Genomic DNA, 19,572 nt, shown 5'->3' on the forward strand with positions numbered 1-19,572 from the left:
AAAGAACTTCAGCCTCCCGGAGGCAGCCCCAGGGCGCTGGGAGCCCAGCTCACAGCAGCGGGGGAGTCTCCTGAGCTACGCTCTGGGGAGCAACGGGCACAAATTAGGGGAAGGGGGGGAACCTCTGCCAGAGCTAGCACGTGAAGCCCAGCCCTCAGAGCACACAGCAATTAGCTTGGCCATTGCATTCCAGATCCAGATCCAGGAAACATACCCAGGTGGAGCCAGTAAGCAGGAGTCCCCAGGGCATGAGCCCATTGAGCTGAGAGAGGGGAGTGAAGAGAGACTGCAGAGCTTTGTCCTCTGCCCCTGGAACAGGACACTGGGGTTCTAACCACATTCAGATACTGATCGCAGTCTAGGCCCCCCATAGAACAGCAGGGCCCCCCCACCTCAGCCCCGTAGCAGAGGTGGGGTGCATATGGTCATTCACAGACCAGGAGGGAATACAGAGCCTCACACACTGATACCCTTGTGGGAGTGTCCCAAAAGCTCAGGAAGCACCCCAAAAACAGGCTTAGGCTGAGAAAATGAGCAAGCAGAGAAAAAAGAGGAACACCATTGAGAAATACATTATCTATGATCCCAAGAAGGATCAATATACTCAGTCTGAAGATGAGGAAACACAAGCTCCTCCATCTAAAGACTCCAAGAAAAGCAGAAATTGGGATCAGGTTATTACAAAGCTCAAAAAAGACTTTGAAAATCAAATGAGGGAGTTAGAAGAAAAACTGGGAAAAGAAATGAGAGAGATGCAGGAAAAACATGAAAATGAAGTCAGCAGCCTAGTCAAGAAAATCCAAAAAAAAAAAAATGCTGAAGAAAATAGCATGCTAAAAACCAGCTTAGGTCAAATGGATAAAACAGTTCAAAAAGTTATTGAGGAGAAGAATGCCCTAAAAAGCAAAATTGGCCAGATGGAAAAAGAGATAAGAAAGCTCTCTGAGGAAAACAAATCCTTCAGACAAAAAAACAGAACTCAGGGAGATTGGTGAATTTACGAGAAATCAGAACTCATTACTTCAAAACCAAAAAAATGAAAAATTAGAAGAAAATGTGAAACATCTCATTGAAAAAACAACTGATATGGAAAACAGATTTAGGAAAGATAATTTAAAAATTATTGGAATACCTGAAAGTCATGATCAGGAAAAGAACCTTGACATCATTTTCAAAGAATTACTACAGGAAAATTGCCCTGATAGCCTAGAAGCAGAGGGCAAAAAAGAAATGGAGAGAATCCACCAATCCCCCCGAGAAAGAGATCCCAAAAAACCAACCCCTAGGAATATTATAGCAAAGTTCCAGAAATCCCAAGTCAAAGAGAAAATATTACAAGCAGCCAGAAGGTCACAATTCAAATATCGTGGAGCTGCAGTCAGGATCACACAGGACTTAGCAGCAACTACATTGGAAACTCGTAGGGCTTGGAATATAATATACCGGAAGGCAAAAGAGCTTGGAATACAACCTAGAATCAACCAACCAGCAAAAATGAATGTCCTCTTCCAGGGAAAAAGATGGACTTTCAATGAACCAGAGGAATTTCAAATGTTCCTTTTGGAATGGCCAGAGCTGAACAGGTTTGATCTTCGGATACAGGACTCAGGCGAAGCATAGAGATTGGAGGAGAAGGGGAAAATATGAGGGACTTAATGATGATGAACTACATGTATTCCTGCATAGAAAAATGACACTGATAATACTCATATGAACCTTCTCAGTTAATAGAGCAGGTAGAGGGAGCTTTTATAGTTGAAGCACAGGAGAAAGCTGAATTCGAAGATAAAATATGGTGTAAAAATGGAGTCAGTAGGAAAAGGGGAAATGTAATGGGAGAAAGAAAAAGGAGAGGGGGAATAGGCCAAGATATTTCATATAATAACATTTTTCTTTATTACAATGAGCTATTGCAATGATATGGAAGGGTGGAAGGCAAGGGGGAATGAGGGAATCTTTGCTCTCATCAGAGGTGGCTAGGAGAGGAAACAGTATATATACTCAATGGGGTATAGGCATCTGGAGTAAGAAAGGGTGGGACAGGGGGAAGGGGGGGTGATGTGAGTGATGGAGGAGAGGATGGACAATGGGGGGAGAGTGGACAGATATAACACATTTTCTTTTTTTACTTCTTGCAAGGGGCTGGGATTGGATGGCCCGTCTGGGACCATAGGGCCAGGTGGATGCTGGGCCTAAGGGGTGGTAGGGGGGCTTGGGGTCTCTTGGCCCCAGGACCAGGGATCTGTCTGCTGCGCCACTCAGCTACCCTACAGCAGAGTCAGAGTGAAAGGAGAGAGAAAATATAGTACATGGTAGTGGATAAATACGAAAGGAGGGAGTTAAGATCAGCAATGGCAATGGTGGAAAAATATGGAAGTAACTTTTGTGATGGATTTATCATAAAGGATGTGATCCAGCCGTGACAGAGTTGTTGGTGTTGGAACAAAGACTCAAGCACATTTTTTATTATTATTATTTTTTGGGGGTGTGCAGGGCGATTGGGGCTGGGTGGCCTGCCTGGGGCCACATAGCAGGATGATTGTTGGGTGTCTGAGGCTGGATTTGGACCCGCGTGCTCCTGGCTCCAGGGCCAATGGTCTGTTTGCCACCCAGCCACCCCTACTATTATTACTATTTTATTTTGGGTCTTTTTTTTTCTTTTTTTCTGGTTTTTGCAGGGCAGTGGGGGTTGGGGTGGCTTGCATGTCACATGGCTGGGTGATTGTTGGGTGTATGGGGCTGGATATGGGCTCAGGTGCTCATGGCTCCAGGGTTGGTGCACCATACATTGTGCCACATAGCCAAACCTACAATAATTACTGTTATTTTTTTTTAATTTTAATTTTTTCTCTCCCCTTTACTTTATCGCTCAAGCAAGTATATTTTTGGGGGGAGGGGGTATTTTGTTTACTCTTAAATAAGAATATTTTATTAATATATAAAAAACATTATTTGTAAAAAAAAATGTTCGTATCCTTTGATCCAGCATACCACTCCTTGGTCTATACCCTGAAGAGATGATGAAAAAGGGTAAAAACATCACTTGTACAAAATATTCATATCAGCCCTGTTTGTGGTGGCAAAGAATTGGAAATCAAGCAAATGTCCTTCAGTTGGGGAGTGGCTTAGTAAACTGTGGTATATGTATGTCATGGAACACTGTTGTTCTATTATAAACCAGGAGGGATGGGAATTCAGAGAAGCCTGGAAGGATTTGCATCAACTGATGCTGAGTGAGGTGAGCAGAACCAGAGAAACACTATACACCCAAACAGCAACATGGGGGCAATGATCAACTTTGATGGGCTTGCTCATTCCATCAGTGCAACAATCGGACAATTTGGGGCTGTCTGCAATGGAGAATACCATCTGTATCCAGGGAAAGAACTGTGGAGTTTAAACAAAGACCAAGGACTGTTACCTTAAAATTAGGAAAAAAAGCAAAACCCTGATATTTTATTGTCTGATCTTGCTATTTCTTATACTTTATGTTTCCTCCTTAAGGATATCATTTCTCTCTCATCACACTCAATTTGGATCAATGTTTACCCTGGAAACAATGTAAAGACTGACAAACTGCCTTCTATGGCAGTGGGGGGTGGGGGAGGTGAAGTAAGATTAGGGGAAAAATTCTAAAACTCAAATAAAATCCTTAATAAAAATAAATAAATAAATGAAAATCTAAGCACACTGAAAAAAAAAAGTGCATGAACAGGTACCAGAAAATAAACTGGATCTTTTAGACCAATCCCTCTGTGAAAATCTTCATTCTTTTGTTTGTGTGACACAAAGCTGTTCTGGCATCTTGGCCACTTCTCTGTCTCCCCTCTTCTGTCTGACCCCTTGCTGTTAGTCTTCTCCAAGTTTCAGTCCTATCCCCCTGTTCATCTTCCTCTATAAATAACTCAACTATCACCTCTCTACAGATGTCTCCCAATCTCTATTTCCAGTCCCAATTCCTTTTTACAAACTCTATTTCCATCTCCCACATTAGCTTTCATATGTGATTGAAAAGTTTCAGGGGACCAGGTTAAGGAGGGGATTTTAAGTTATAACTTAGAATTATTTTTCCATATGTCAACTCTAAGTGACTTGGATTATAGAATTGAAATTAAAAGCTAGGTAACTCAGTGGCTAAAGTATTATGTCTGAAGTGAGGAAAACCCGATTTCAAATATATCCTTAGACTCTAACTGTGCGACCCTGGACAAGTCAATTAACCTCTGTCTCAGTTTTATGAGGGAAATGGGGATAATGATAACTACCTCTCAGGGTTGTTTTGAGGATCAAATTAGAAAAAATTTTGTAATCCTTAAAAATAGATGATAGTATTGCTTTTATTATTATTCTTATTTACTTCAAACATTTGCTTCTCATCTTTGAATTCCTCTTTCTCCTTCATTTGTTGATTATTCATTTACCACGTAAATGGTAAATTTCTGTTCTATCCATTCTTTGTTTCCATTGCCTTCATTGCAGTTCAGACTCTTTATCTCCTCTTGCCAAATAATAAAAGCATGTAGTCCTTTAACTTGTCTACATGCTTCTAGTCTCTCTTCCAGGCTTTTCTTCAAGTAACTTTCAGATTCATTTGTTAAACACTACTCTTGGTGTATTTTTTAACTTCTCCAGAAATTTTTTCCATCTCCTATAGGACAAAGTCCAAACTCCTGCCTAACCTGCCTATCCAGCTCTACTTTCCATCTGGAACCCTTTAACCCAACTAGTCTAGTCTGCTTAGTTCCCTTTAACATGACTTATACTTTTTGATTCTGTCTTTTCTTATCATCTTGCCTAAAATGCCCTTTCTCTTCCTTTTTTTTGCTTGGCAAATTCCTTGCTGCTCTTTGAGGATCTGCTGTAGTCCCAACATTTCCAAGAAGCCTTCCTAAGCCAAAATAACCAATTTTTCTGACTGAAGACCATTTGTTTATATCACTTGGATTAGCAGTTAATTACATGATATTCTATATTTTTTGTATATTCAGTTTTCTTATTAATAAGTATAATAATAATATAAATAATGAATATATAATAAGTATTTTTATTACTGTGGTACCTGGGTGACATGGTGAATAAATACTCCAGGTGACTGGAGTCAGGAAGACCTGAGTTCAAATGTGGACTCAGATACTTACTAGCTATGTGACTAGACAAGCTACCCCTAATTGCTTCCACAAACCCCCAAGATTATGATATTACTTAATTCTGATAACACTAAGATTTCCAAGTTTATTTCTCCCAAGATGGGAAGAAATAAATTAAAATCATACCTTAGAAACTTAGTAACTCTGTGCTGCTAGGAAAGTCATTTAACCTCCCTAGGCTTGTTTCTTCATCTGTAAAATGAGGTAGTTGGACTCAACCTACAAGGTCCCCCTTTCTGCTCTAAATCTGTTAATTTATTGTTATCTTTTACAGGATTGAGAATTCCTTGAGCTTTGAATTTGTGTATCTCCTGTAGTACTTAACACAGTGTCATAGGCATGAATAGATGCTTAATTTTTTTTTATTTGAATTGGAACTAACATTTGGTCCAGTAGATATCACTTCTCTTTTGTATTCATCTTTTTGTATTAGGATTGATTATTTTCTTTTACCTGTGTTTTTCCTTTGTTAATAGCTTCAGATACCTAGTGTGAAGGGTTTCGATTTTGCTAAGCAGCATCTGGGTCAACACAATAAAGATGACATATTGATTATTCATGAGCCAGCACCACTGCCAGGGCCAGTGAAGGATAATACTACTCCCTCTGAAAATGGAGATGTGCCAAGTCCCAAGTCAAAGATTTCTTCAAAGAACATCCGTCACAGAGGAAGGTAATAATTGGACATTTCTGTATACTGCTTTATATGCTGTAGAATATTTTTCTCTTAAATCTATTAAAGTTCAATACCTGATGAGCCAATGACACTTATCTCCCTGAATATGTACGTGAAGGAGGTCAAAAAGAGGCAATTAATTGACTTTTGTAGCTTTTTTAAATTGCCCAAGGCTTCACTACAATGTAAGATAATTTTTAAAAAAATTTTACTATTGTAACAAATTGTCCGAAGAAATCATGTAGCCTTCTTCAGTGAAAATGTTAAAGAATATGTCAGATACCTGCAATAGTTTGGATACTTAGTGGCAAGGATTTAAATTAGATCAACAGTTGAACAGTTCTGGTAAACATAATATACCAGCTATTTACTTGTGTTTTGCCATCCTGACCATATGTTACAGCTACCATGTTTCCTCTTTTGACACTTCATTTCCCAAAATGGTTTTGCTTCCCTTTGGTTAATGTCATCTCATGGTTCTGCTTCCCCTTAAAAACCATTTTCCCCTCCCTCTATCAGTGAATAACACTGGCTTCTCTGAAAAGGAACAATGCAAGTGATATTTTACACTGAAAGGTGAGATAGTCTGTTTATGATTAGCTCTGGATTAATAATAATAATGATAATAAAAATATAAAAAATAATAGTAACTAATGTTTACAAATTGCCCTTAGCCTATATTTTACCTTTTTTTCTTTCTGCAAGTGAATCATAGTATTTCAGAGTTTGGATATTGTAGTCTCCTCAATTCAAACACAGGGCTTATATTGACTGATCTGTTTATAATATCAGAGTAGAGCATCTGGAATTAACCTAGGCTGACAAAATGATGCATTTTTAGTTATAAATTGCCAGAAAACTTTCCCGGTGAATTTAGGTCTGATTTCAAAATTATAATCAAAGTCAGGATGTGACCCTAAAAAGGATTAAATGACAAGGCATTAGTCATTTACATATTTGTCAACTTAAGAATAAATTAATTAAGAATTATTTAATAAGCTGGTGAAATTTTAAATTTCAAATACAAAGTGTGCTTATCCCCTGATAGTCACATCCTAAGTACCTAGTCATGTTTATATAACAAGTTGTGATATATGAATGTGATCAAATTCTATTATGCTTAAAGAAATTATGAATGAGGTGGTCTGGGAAGACTCATATGAACTGATGCAAAGTTAAGTGAGAAGAGCCAGAACAGTTTATATAAAGACTTAATAATTCTGATCAACACAATACCAACCACAAATTCCAAAGTGCTCATGTGGAAACATGTTTTCCACATCCAGAAAGAAAAATGATGGAATAAAAAGTGCAGATGGAAGCATATTTTCTTGTCTTTCTTTCATTTTTCTTTTTTTTAAGGGGTGGAAATATGGCTAATGTGGAATTTTATTTTGAATAACTATACATATTTGTAATGGGTTTTGTTTTTCTTGTATTTCTTGTCTTTTCAGTAATTGGGGAAGGGGGAAAGGTTGAGAAAGAGTTGGAACTGAAAATAAAATTGAATTTAGTAGAATAAACAGAATCAGCATTCAAAAAAATAGTTCATGTAGCATTCCAGATTTCCTTAGAGATATCATACATGATGTCCTAGCATTTTTCATTGCAGCAAACCTCAGGGAACTAAAGATTCTAGAGGTAATGACTAACCTTTTGCCTAGTTTGGTATTTATTGAGAATTCAGCTATCTCAGCTTGGTACATAAAGAATCTAAATTTTCCCGTGGAAACAGCTCTGCTCTAAGGGTGCAGATATTGAATAAGGAGACAGTCCGTGGTGAACCCAGGCTAAACACAGTGGTCTGAAAGAGCCAGGAGAGGCTTGTGTTGGTTTGGGGTCCAGGAGAGAATTCCTCTTCCAGTAGATCTAGGTCTTTAGAATGACTTCAGGATTAACCTGGTCTTCCAAAACAGAATAATTCAACACCAGATAAGAATCTCCAGGTCTTGCTTTGACCAGAGCTTGGGCTCAATAACTGGTTGCATTCCAGATAGTACAATGTTGTAATTTCCAGTCTGGAAGTTTGTATTCTAGTACTTCCCAGGGTACAATTAGCTGAATGGTGTGGTGTGATGTATCAGTCCAAAATGTCAGTTTAAGAGTAATCTCAAATGATGAGTAATGTCTATGTAGCTGTTAAAGTGGTTGTTAATACACTTGCATAGTAATGTATTTTCTCAGAATAATTGTGGTTCTGCCTGAACATGCTGGGTTTTTGAATCTGTTTTGTACATATCAACCAATGTGGAACAATTTCTTTTGATTTGCCTTGTTTTTGCAGAATTTCTCCCTCAGATGCTGACTCTACAGTAAGCGAAGAGTCCAGTGAGAGAGATGCTGGAGAAAAGCCTTCAGTAGTTGTCAATGAGGGCAAAACACGAAGAGCACCCGCAAGTGGTCTGTTCCTATTTTGGTCTTAGAATCTATAATAATAATAATTGTTATTGTTATTATTATTATTATAATGAGTTAACATTTATATATCACTTAGTGGTTTGCTTTACAAATATAATATCATCTGATCCTTGATAATATTAGAAACTTATCAGTAATATTAGGATTCCAAAAGACTATTTCAAAGCATTTCAAGTTCTGTAACTTAAGAAAAAATTATTTGACCTGTGAATAAAATTTCTATTATTTGATTAATTTCCTCACAATTAATTATAATAAATATTATATTTATTATAATACTAAAATCCAACCAAAAAAAGCTCAAAAGTGAAAACAAAAATTTAGTTGGGGTAATGAACAAAGAGTCTTAGAGTCAGGAATATATAAATGTGAGTCCTGCCTCTGGCAATTCTAATTGTGGGACCTTAGGCAAGTCAGTTATTTTTCATAGAGTTCTCTTAGACAATAAATTGAAGATAAAATATCAGTTTGCTTTGGTAGGAAATGTCCTTTACTAAAAACCCCCACACCAAAGAAATCCTGTTTGTTTTTTTTAAAAAATGTTTGTTAAAAAAATGTTTACAAGGGGTAGCTAGGTGGCGCAGTGGATAAAGCACTGGCCCTGGAGTCAGGAGTTACCTGGGTTCAAATCCGACCTCAGACACTTAATAATTACCTAGCTGTGTGGCCTTGGGCAAGCCACTTAACCCCATTGCCTTGCGAAAACCTAAAAAAAAAGTTTACATGAGACTGGGAAATAGTTAATGAAATAATTTTTTTTTAATGTTTAATGTGGGGGTGGCTAGGTGACTCAGTAGATAGAGCACTGACCCTGGAGTCAGGAGTACCTGGGTTCAAATCCGGCCTCAGACACTTAATAATTACCTAGCTGTGTGGCCTTGGGCAAGCCACTTAACCCCATTGCCTTGCAAAAACCTAAAAAAAAATGTTTACATGAGACTGGGAAATAGTTAATGAAATAATTTTTTTTTTAATGTTTAATGTGGGGGTGGCTAGGTGACTCAGTAGATAGAGCACTGACCCTGGAGTCAGGACTACCTGAGTTCAAATCCAGCCTCAGACAATAATTACCTAGCTGTGTGGCCTTGGGCAAGCCACTTAACCTCCTTTGCCTTACAAAAACCTAAAAAAAAAAAACGTTTAATGTGAAACAGATTGATGTCTTGAAAGAATATAGGACAGGATTCAGAAAGACCTGAGTTTGAATCTTACTCACAAACTGTTTGTGACAGGCCACTAGTTTCTTTATTGATACATTGTATATCAAACATTGTGACAGCTGGAAGAGGGAAGATTTTAGGAAATAGGGACAGGCTTCCTGAAGACTTTCAAATCTTTTCCAAGTAATCAATTTTACCTATATACCCTAGGCCTTGGGTGTTCTATCAAAAGACTTGATTAATCTAAGTGCAGAGTAAGCCATAGGTAACCTGAAAATAATGATCATTACAGAAAAGATTTTGTAAATTATTGAAAATTATTGCTTTTTTCCAATTTGTGAATTATTACATGTGTTATTACCAAGTTCAGCAGACATATTGAAAATATCACTCATTTAAGCTTCTTCTCTTTAATGAGTGACTTGATCTTCTTTGTATTTATATATTTTTAGAAAGACTGCCTAAAATTAGAGCACTGAAATTCATAAATAGACTATTTATACAGATTTAGTGTTGGGTTTCTTTGAATAATTGGTCACAAGAACATTAAAGATACAGCTTCTTTGAACTAACAACATCATCTGGAATGCCCTACTGATTTTTGCATGTATCTTTAACTTGTGGGTTGATGTTCTTGGTTTTAGGACCACCACTCACCAGTACTGGAAATGAACAGCCTTCATCAGCATCTATCTTTGAGCATGTGGATAGGATATCCCGTACTTCAGAAGCTAGCAGACGGGTCCCCAGTAAGATCCAGCTAATTGCCATGCAACCAATCACAACACCTCCAGTTCAGCACCCAGTACTAGCTGACCGAGTGGCAGAAACCAACAAAATCAACAAAGAGGTATTTATATTCTTAAAATGTGTGTGTTATGGAAATATCTCCTAGTTATAATAGCTGGAGTCAGGAGGACCTGAGGTCAAATTGGCCTCAGACACTTAATTATTTAGCTGTGCGACCTTGGGAAAGTCACAACCCCATTGCCTTGCAAAAACAAAACAAAAATAATAATAGTTATAATAATTAGCACTTTAATGTTTGTAAAACTTTTATAAATATTATCTCATTTATGCTTACAGTGAACATAGGGTGTAGATATTGTTATTATTATCATCAACATTCTACAGATGAGGAAACCAAGGCAGGCAGCACTTAAAGTGACTTGTCCAGGATCACACAACAAGTAAATGTCTGAGGCTAAATTTGAACTCAGATTTTGCTAGAACCGAGGGCAGCTAATTGATATAGTAGGTAGAGGTCCAGGAGTATTGCTGAAGTCAAGAAGACTCTTTCTGAGTTCAAATTTGATCTCAGCCACTTTTTAGCAGTGTGACCCTAGGCATGTCATTTAACCCTGTTTGCTTCAGTTTCCTCTTCTATAAAATGAGCTGGAAAGGGAAATTGACAAACCACTCCAGTATCTTTGCCAAGAAAGCATCAAATGGGGTTATGAAGAGCCAGACACAACTGAAAGACAACTAAACAAGAAAAATAACAATTTGCTGACTTGAAGTTGGTCACTCTCTCTCTGCTGTGCCACCTCACTGTCTTTATGGTCTACAAAGTGCTTTACATGTTATTTCATTTATCCATGTTGTATTATTAATTGCATATTCAAATATTACATGTAGTTTTGTCAATATTCAGAAATGAAAGAGTATTAGAAAGCTAGGAAATCAAAACATCCTCTACTGACCAGCTGTTCTGAGCTCTAATTATTCTCTTATTTTATTGAAGTTCCTCCTCCCTCACTCTCACCCCTGGGAATTGTTGAACACAACAGTTGGACTCATGTCAAATTTAGTAGCTTCCAGGAGGGATTTACTCTACCTAAATGTGGCATTGGAGGGTACAAGCCAGTTCTAGAAAACTGTTCATTATGTATCCTGTGGAGAATAAGAACCTAAGAGCTGATTTATTTTATGAATCTCTGCCTATTTTTTATTTTTCCAGTCCATGGCTAGCAAATCCCTCCAGCTTCATTCCTAATCTCCAATTTCTCCAATTCATGTCACTTAAAACTACCTTCTATACAGAAATACCTTTTTCCAGGTACCTCTTCTCAAATTTTCATTTCTATCACTGTTGGTCCTCTTTCTTCCTTATTACTGATGAACTGTAACAAATCTCCCTTTATCCATGAACTGTTTGAATGGAAGACAAGTTCAGAAAGTCAGGAGCAAGTTCAGGAGACAATCAAAAAGGTCACAGGGATAACTGGATATAAGTAATGTGCTATGGCAGCCAACAAAAGCTAGGGCCATCATAGGCTACACTGAGAAGTATGAGCTCTCAGAATGGGGACAGACTCAGATTGTGATTTCCCTGGGATCTAGAGACAATCTCAGGGAAGTTTGGTACTTTCTTTCCAACTTATGACTGTCAAGAGTTGCTTTGGGACACTGAAAGGATGCCATCGGATTCATATAATTAGTAGGTGTCCGGGTCTTTCTGACCCTTAGACTAGCTTCCCAAATGGTTGTGCTGCTTCTCAGATAGCTTTAAAGCTATTCAAAAGTGGAAACAAAGCAGTGGGGGTAATGGATGGGAGTAGAAAGAGGCAGCCTTTTGAAACATATTTTGATATAAATGCCCAAACTTGAATTTTTTAAAAAATCTATTCTACTTCAATTTTTGTTGTACAATTACATAAAAGTCACTGAGGTGGAAAAATATGGTTTTGCTCACTTAAAATAATTTTTCTAGTTCCTATATTTTCCTTTGGCATTGTTTCATTTCTTCAACAGTAGATAAATTCATACTCCAGAAAAAGTTCCTAGTCATTTTTTAATGGTTTGGGTATTTCCATTTGAATTGACAATTATCTTCTTAAATAAGATGATAACAGCTCTTGTGAAAAAGATACTTAACATTAGATTTCTGACTTTTTGTCTCAGTTGAATTGCCAGTAAATAGATACCACAGGATAAAACAGTAAACAAAGTATGAACAGCAATTTTTAGGTACAAGGGGAAAATAGGATTCATTGTATTTCATAGCTTAGAGTTTTTAAAGTTCAGTTTCTTCATTTTAGAATTAGGAATCATTTAGATTAGGAAACTGAGACCTGTAAAAGCCAGATGATGTAGATAGAAAGTTTTTACTAGAACTGGATTTGGGACTCATTCCTTTTGGTTCCCAGTTTATCTCTCATTTCCTTCTACTACAGAATTTGCAAAGATGGTAGAAAGATATATCAAGTTATTGACTGTTGTGCTCCTCCTGAGCATGGTTTATAGAAAGCTCATTGGGGATAGTAATTCTCTTGTATTTCCTCCTCTCCTTGCTTTAAAAAAAAAAAGATTCAGACAGCCCTTCGACATAAGTCAGAGATTGAACACCATCGAAACAAGATTCGTCTCCGGGCCAAACGCAGAGGACATTATGATTTCCCTGTGGTTGATGACCTGTCAACTGGTGACAGCAAAGAACGCCATCGGGTGTATCGCAGAGCTCAGATGCAGATTGACAAGATCTTGGACCCTGCTGCCAGTGTGCCTACTGTGTTCATAGAGCCAAGAAAGAGGTATGATTTGGGAGCATTCAGAAGGTAACCTAGAAAAACCACCAGTGACTGGCACTTTCTTTCCAACAGTAGAAAATCCTTCTGGGTTCCTAACAATGTTTCAGAAAGCCACAACTAAATCTAGAATCCAGTTTTCTTGAGTTTCTTATCTTGTCACTGCTAGTACTTTGTCCATCTTAAATCTTTCTATAAATCTAGGATTTCTCCCCAACTTGTAATTTGCTTTAAAAAGTCCAGAGTTGGATCATAATACTGTTATTCTAGAGCATGGGTGGAGAACTTTTTTGCTGCCAAGGGCCATTTGGATATTTATAACATAATTCTCAGGCTATATGTGGTCTGAGAATGATGTTATAAATATCCAAATATCCAAATTTGTGGTCAAATGTTTAATTAATTCATCCTTAAAAAGCTCCTAGATTTATTGAATTTTGAGTCCTTGCCTGTGGTTGCCCTGGACACAAGACTGGAGGTTCCCCACTTCTGTCCTAAATGGTGCCATATTTAGAAATTCTATTTTTGATGTTTTTATACCAACAAACTCTTTCTTAAATTCTAACAGAAAAGGGAATGTCGAATTTAAATAAAGTTATATAGGAATTGAGCTCTTCACAGAGAATGCCTTCAAACAGGACTCTGCTACAAAAATCCTCATGGATTCTCAGCTGATATTAGTGTAAAAATTATTTGACATTATTTTTACTTTTCAGACTGGAACTGTTGAATAAAAATCATTGTGAAAATAACATTGAAAAGATATTACTTTAAAAAAGGGGGGGCAGCTACACTACCCATCCTAAAGTCAGGAAGACTCATCTTTTTGAGTTCAATTATGACCTCAGACATTTCTTGACTGAGTGACTCTGGTCAAGTCACTTAACATTGTTTACCTCAGTTTCTTCATCTGTAAAATGAATTGGAGAAGGAAATAGCAAACCACTCCAGTATCTTTATCAAGAAAATCCCAAATGGGGTCATGAAGAGTACATGACTGAAAAATGATTGAACAGTGACTACTTAAAAAAAAAAAAACTCTAAACAACTGTCCAAAAAAGTATACCTCATCTTCCTCATCTTGCCAAAATCATTTCTCACTTTTTCCCACTAGGTGTTGGCACTACCATTTGATAAGTCAAAAACCTTGAAGTCCTCATTGAACCATCTTTCATCATGCCCAACAGTGACCACATATTAGTCTTCCTCACATTAATCTCTTCCATCACTTTGTGATCTCTTTTTCTACTCCCTTTTTCACCATCTTCATTCTAGTTCTTATCATTTATCACAACATCCATCAAAGTCTAACTCTGTTTTTCCCCTCTGGCAGTTCCCGTGCAAAACGTTCTCCGAAGCAGCGCCGTAAGCACCAAATCAATGGGAGCCCAACTGATGCTGAGAAGGATAGACTAATCACAACAGATAGTGATGGCACCTATAAAAGGCCACCAGGAGTCAATAATTCTGCCTATATTGTATGTTCAATGTGTAATTTTGTCTTTTAAAGATATTGTTTGGGGATATTTTCTTGGGCACTAGGGAAAATGCACTGAAATCTAACGGAGGGTGGGGGGGAGAATTAATAACAGTACAATACCTGCCTTAAGCAGAGAAAGATCCCTTTTTTGTGGGATTATGTGCAGTTGCATATGACTGGGTTTTATCTTCAGAAATACTATGCTCTGTTTTTGTCTTTCATGTTCCCCCCATACGTGTTCTTCACATTCTTAAGAGTTGAGAATTTTTAGTTATAATAATAATTATTATCGTTATTTAATATATAAATAACATTTATATAATGATAATTATTGTTACTATTTATGAAGAGATAGGAATTCCTAGACATTATCAAACAAGAAATGGTAGAATGTTTTTTAAGATTCATCTCTGTACTGGCTTTGTGGCCCTAGATAAACTATTTTTCCTCGTAGTGCTCAAAATGCAACCTCCCTAAGACTACAAGTTTCAGAAAACTAGCTGAGTTGTGTTGGTAGAGGGTTTCCATACCTGAGTTTCTTGAAATGACTGATCTAGTCCTTATCCCTGCTTGCTTCCTCCTTTCTTAAAACTGAAAATATCTCTGAGATGGCAGCTAAGTGGTTCAGTGGGTATAGCACTGGCCCTGGAATGAGGAGGATCTGAATTCAGATCTGACCTCAGATACCTGTTACCAATGTGACCCTGGACTAGTCACTTAACCTTGATTGCCTCAAAAAAAAACCTTATTCAGATCCTTAAGAGTCATTTGGAATATATAATGGAATATATAAAATTGGATTAAGTACTCTTTACTTAAAAGTGTTGAATCTTATTGATATTGGCCTTTAATTAAATCATGGCCACTTAGGAATGCCAGCTTTCCTCCCACCTTCCTCCCCCAAGGCTTGCTAAATTTAATCCATTATTCAGTTTCTTCTATTGCAACATATGTTTGTCACACCTACTAATGATGCTACTTTCCTGTGAGGGCTGAGTCTAACTCTAAAACTTGGAGGACTTACAAATAAGATTGTTTTTTTCTCCCTAGATAGAATTAGCTGCAGCAAATTCTAAATTGCATTCTCTGAAATTGTGTTCTCCTCCCTAGCAACTATTACTTTTCATGCCATCTTTTAATTCTTGAAAGTTTTTTTGGATCTTGATTTCTAGTGAAGTAGTATGATATAGAGATGGAATACAGCCCCTTCTCTGATATGCATTTTGATACAGAGAATATAATCTCTGTTTTCTTAACACATCCAATTCTGACCTAGAAGATTCATATTAAAAAGCACTTTTCTATATAATTAGAATTATTTGATATCTTTTAAAAAATTATTTTATATTTACCCAATTTAGTTTCAAGGTTTAAGCTCTCAAGGCATCATCCATAATTAATAATTTCTCATTGGAAATGAAGATATTAGAATTCATCCTAAATTCCCTTCTGCTCAAAATAAACCTCAAAAATTAAAACACTCCACCTGACAAGACTTATATGGGACATTCCCTTCTATGATAGATAAAACTTTTCATAGAACTCATCCTAAATTCCTCTCCTAGATCTTCTCTGATCTTTATATAAACTGGAGCATTTCCCTTCTTTTCCCCGCTTCTTTTTCTCCCCCACAAGATCACCTGTACCCTAGGGGTGAGGTTCCTTTCTATTTTCAGTGAAAAGAAATAAAAGGACATTTGTCTCTAGGAACAGCCTCTTTCTTCCTATTATGACTCACTGACAAGTAGCCAAAGGAAGGAATCCTTTCATTTCATCCCCGAAACTGTTTTCTTCTGCTATGAGGAAGATGAACTTTGTTCTCTTAAGTGACAACCCACTCATCATTTCAACTCTGGTGACAGTATTTAGGGTTGTTTCCTTGTATGAAATTATAAAGAAACTATTTCACCATACTTTCAGAAAGCACTATTACTAACTAGGACTTAGCCTTCCACTAAGAACTCAATTTTCTCTTATATTTGAACAATACCTATTTTGATCTTAACTTTACTCCCTACCTCTTATGGTCTGCCTACCAAGTCAGCTACTGCCTTTGAATCATTCCAGTTACTTGTTTCAACTTGTTTCCCCAAAGCTATTACATATTCCGTCACTCCTCCTTCCTCCTTTGGTGGGTATTGTTCAACTAGTCACAAGATTTATGTTATATCATCTGTCTTTTTTAATGACTTAAAAGCCTCTATGAGCCTTTTAAAGATTTATTAAGGACTTACATATAATTTACTTTCGATTGATAGATTGATTTTCTTGGTTTTCTCTGATTAATTGAACTGGAATGGATAATTCACACTTGCATTTGTGTTTTTTTGTTTGATCTTCAAATGGGACCTAAAACTAGAGAAAGTTTCATTGGATTTCATTAGCTATAAGTACTTGCCACAGCAGGTTTTATACTTTTTCCCCACTCTAGCAGCTTTCTAAAAATTTAAAACTCACTACTTTCCATTAAAATAGCTACCAAACCCTGGAGTCAGGAGAACCTGAGTTCCTGGCCTAGCTGTGTGACCTTGGGCAAGTCACTTAACCCCATTGCCTTAAAAATAAATAAAATAGCTACCAAGGATTATATATATATATATATATATATATATATATATATATATATATATATATATATATATGTATATCTTTGATAAATAATCTTCCTGGTAAGTTTGGGGCATTTTCCTTCTGAGTGGAATTAACTACTATAATTTCCATGCCTTTCCTAAAGTATAATTAAAATAAATGCACTTCCTTTAAGTGTACGAAGATAACACTATTATCATTAGACCTCTTGCTTTAAGTTGTTAAACTAATAATAGGGATGGTATGCCCTGGGCCATCCATGTTGTAACATGCATCTGTAAGACTGATAGCAAAGGTGAAGATTTTTGCCTCTATGTGTAGAGAGAATTTTACATTGTACAAATTTAGAGAGTGATTTAAAATTTTTTTAAAAACTTAAAATTTTTAAGTTTTAAAAAAAATTCTCAGAATGGCAGAACTGATGAACCCTCCTAGACTAATGAAATGTTCTCTTTTTCTGTTCCCTGTCCTCCTTCCCCTACTTAGGGAAAATAGAGTTACCAAGCTTCTGTGCAGAACATACATCAATTGTAGTGACATTGAATTTTGGTGTTTTAAACTGAAATTTACATAATTCATCTATAGTGGAATCTAGGAGCCCAGGATAACTCCTGGAAGTTTCTTTACCTTTTTCTGTGATCAGAACTTTGAACACACAACCATGAACATAGTATGATACCATCTCATTTCTTTAGTATCTGTAGAGAATTCTTTATGACTGAATTTTCTAAGAAATTAAAATTTGAGGGGGCATCTAGGTGGCACAGTGGATAGAGCACCAAGACTGGAGTCAGGAGAACCTGAGTTCAAATTTGGCCTCAGACACTTAATAATTACCTAGCTATGTGACTTTGGGCAAGTCACTTAACCCCATTGCCTTGCAAAAAAAAAAAAAAAGCTTGGTCCATTAAGCATCAAAACTTTTAAAAAATTAAGCAATTTTAAAATGCTAATCTCTGCTTTTTTAGACAAATATGTTGAACACATTTTAACCCCTGGTGACTAAAAGCCATCATACTGGACATCAGTTTTTACACCATTTCTATGCAATACCATGATCAGTATTTTTATTGAGATATATAGGGAAGTTTACTCCTATTCTAAAAGGATTATTTTTGTACTTATACTATTTTGTCCTTCACTCTTAGCCATTACATGCTGTTAATATGCTTGCCTTTAATAACACTTTAGACCATTTCTAATCAGCAGCTTCCAGTATGCAACCAGATAACTAAACTTATAAAAACTGTACTCAAAATAAGAGTCAGTATGCTCTAAATAAGGATTTAAAGGACATTAGTTTCCTCAACTATAAAATTAGTATAAAAATAGCCTACATTTAATTGTATCCTTCTAGGGGGTGAGGAAGGAGAGGAAAGGGGGAAAAAAATAAAAAGGGGATAGCAGAGAGCAAAAGAAACCCAATTAGGAAGCAAAGAAAAGAGAACTGCTTTAAATATGATGTATAGTATTTGTTATTTGGGTTTCCTTGAAATGCAAATTTATTGTTTTATATTGACTCTTCTCTTATGTCCTCTGTGTTCATAACTTTTTTCTTTTCTTAGTTTGTATTTAAATTTAAAATAAATTTTTAAAAATGAAATGTAGAAAAAAGAAGTCTCAAATGACAATCAGATTTGGGCCTAGCATTTTAGATTCAATATGTTAAAAGCTAATGTCTGATTGTGTCTTTCCTTTTTTTCCCTTTTGTGTAGTCAGATCCTGACTTGCCTGCAGAGCCTCAGTCACCTTCCTCTACTGACCTGGGGAAATATTCAGGCTTACCTTTCCCTGCATCTCAGTACATCCCACCCAAGCCATCTATTGAAGAAGCAAGACAGACAATGCACTCCCTCTTGGATGATGCCTTTGCTCTGGTAGCTCCCAGTAGCCAGGCAGTTCAGCCTTCTGTTCCTGCTGCTGGGGTCACAGCAGGCCTACAAGTCAATAATACTTCTGCCCAAGAAGAGCGGCGAGCCACTCAGTGGGGTTCCTTCTATGGCCCAACCCAGACAACCGGCAATCCATGTAGTGTGAGTGGCAATCTTTTAGAATTCACTTTTGGGCAGGGTGGTTGGGTTAAGATGACTGCTACTGATTTTCCTTTTATTTTCAGGATCCATAAATCATATCTCTGGGGGCATTTGACAATAACCTAGGCCTGGAAAATACTTCTTTATTCACTATCCTTTTCTTTGTTCATGTGAAAGAGACCTTCATTACTAAAAGCAGTCTGTCCTTGGTCAGATTGTTTTTATTACTATTTTAATGAATTCTCTCAACAATGCTGTAATGAAAATAGGATAGGTGCTCAGTGATATTCTCCTTTGTATGTAGAAGAAAAAAATGCAATGTAAAGGTTGCCCAAAATTATTCTTGTGTCTTATTAAAATCACTAAATGGGGACCTTCTAGAACATGCAAAATTCAACTATCTCTGATTCACCTATGGTGATAATGTCCAGTGAATAGAGTAAATAAACATCTTTGTTCATATTCCTTAACACTAATCTTATGGATTGAACAGTAGAATCCCCATCTTAGCTTCAGAAGCTCTAGTTGACTTCTAGGATTTT

General features: G+C 36.7%; 1 protein-coding gene across 2 annotated transcripts in view; it reads left to right on the top strand.

The window, feature by feature from the left end:
• KIAA1549 (KIAA1549 ortholog) overlaps positions 1-19,572 on the top strand; it is a 180,503-nt gene that overhangs the window by 113,545 nt on the left and 47,386 nt on the right. For both annotated transcript variants that reach the window (XM_074193588.1, XM_074193589.1), the window contains exons 11-16: positions 5,624-5,820; positions 8,108-8,223; positions 10,046-10,251; positions 12,711-12,934; positions 14,262-14,406; positions 18,713-19,030. In XM_074193588.1, the coding sequence (XP_074049689.1) occupies positions 5,624-5,820; positions 8,108-8,223; positions 10,046-10,251; positions 12,711-12,934; positions 14,262-14,406; positions 18,713-19,030 (1,206 nt within the window). The remainder of the gene's footprint in view (positions 1-5,623; positions 5,821-8,107; positions 8,224-10,045; positions 10,252-12,710; positions 12,935-14,261; positions 14,407-18,712; positions 19,031-19,572) is intronic.

This window comes from Macrotis lagotis, chromosome 7 (genome assembly GCF_037893015.1).
Source record: "Macrotis lagotis isolate mMagLag1 chromosome 7, bilby.v1.9.chrom.fasta, whole genome shotgun sequence".
NCBI classification, from domain to species: Eukaryota; Metazoa; Chordata; class Mammalia; order Peramelemorphia; family Peramelidae; genus Macrotis; species Macrotis lagotis.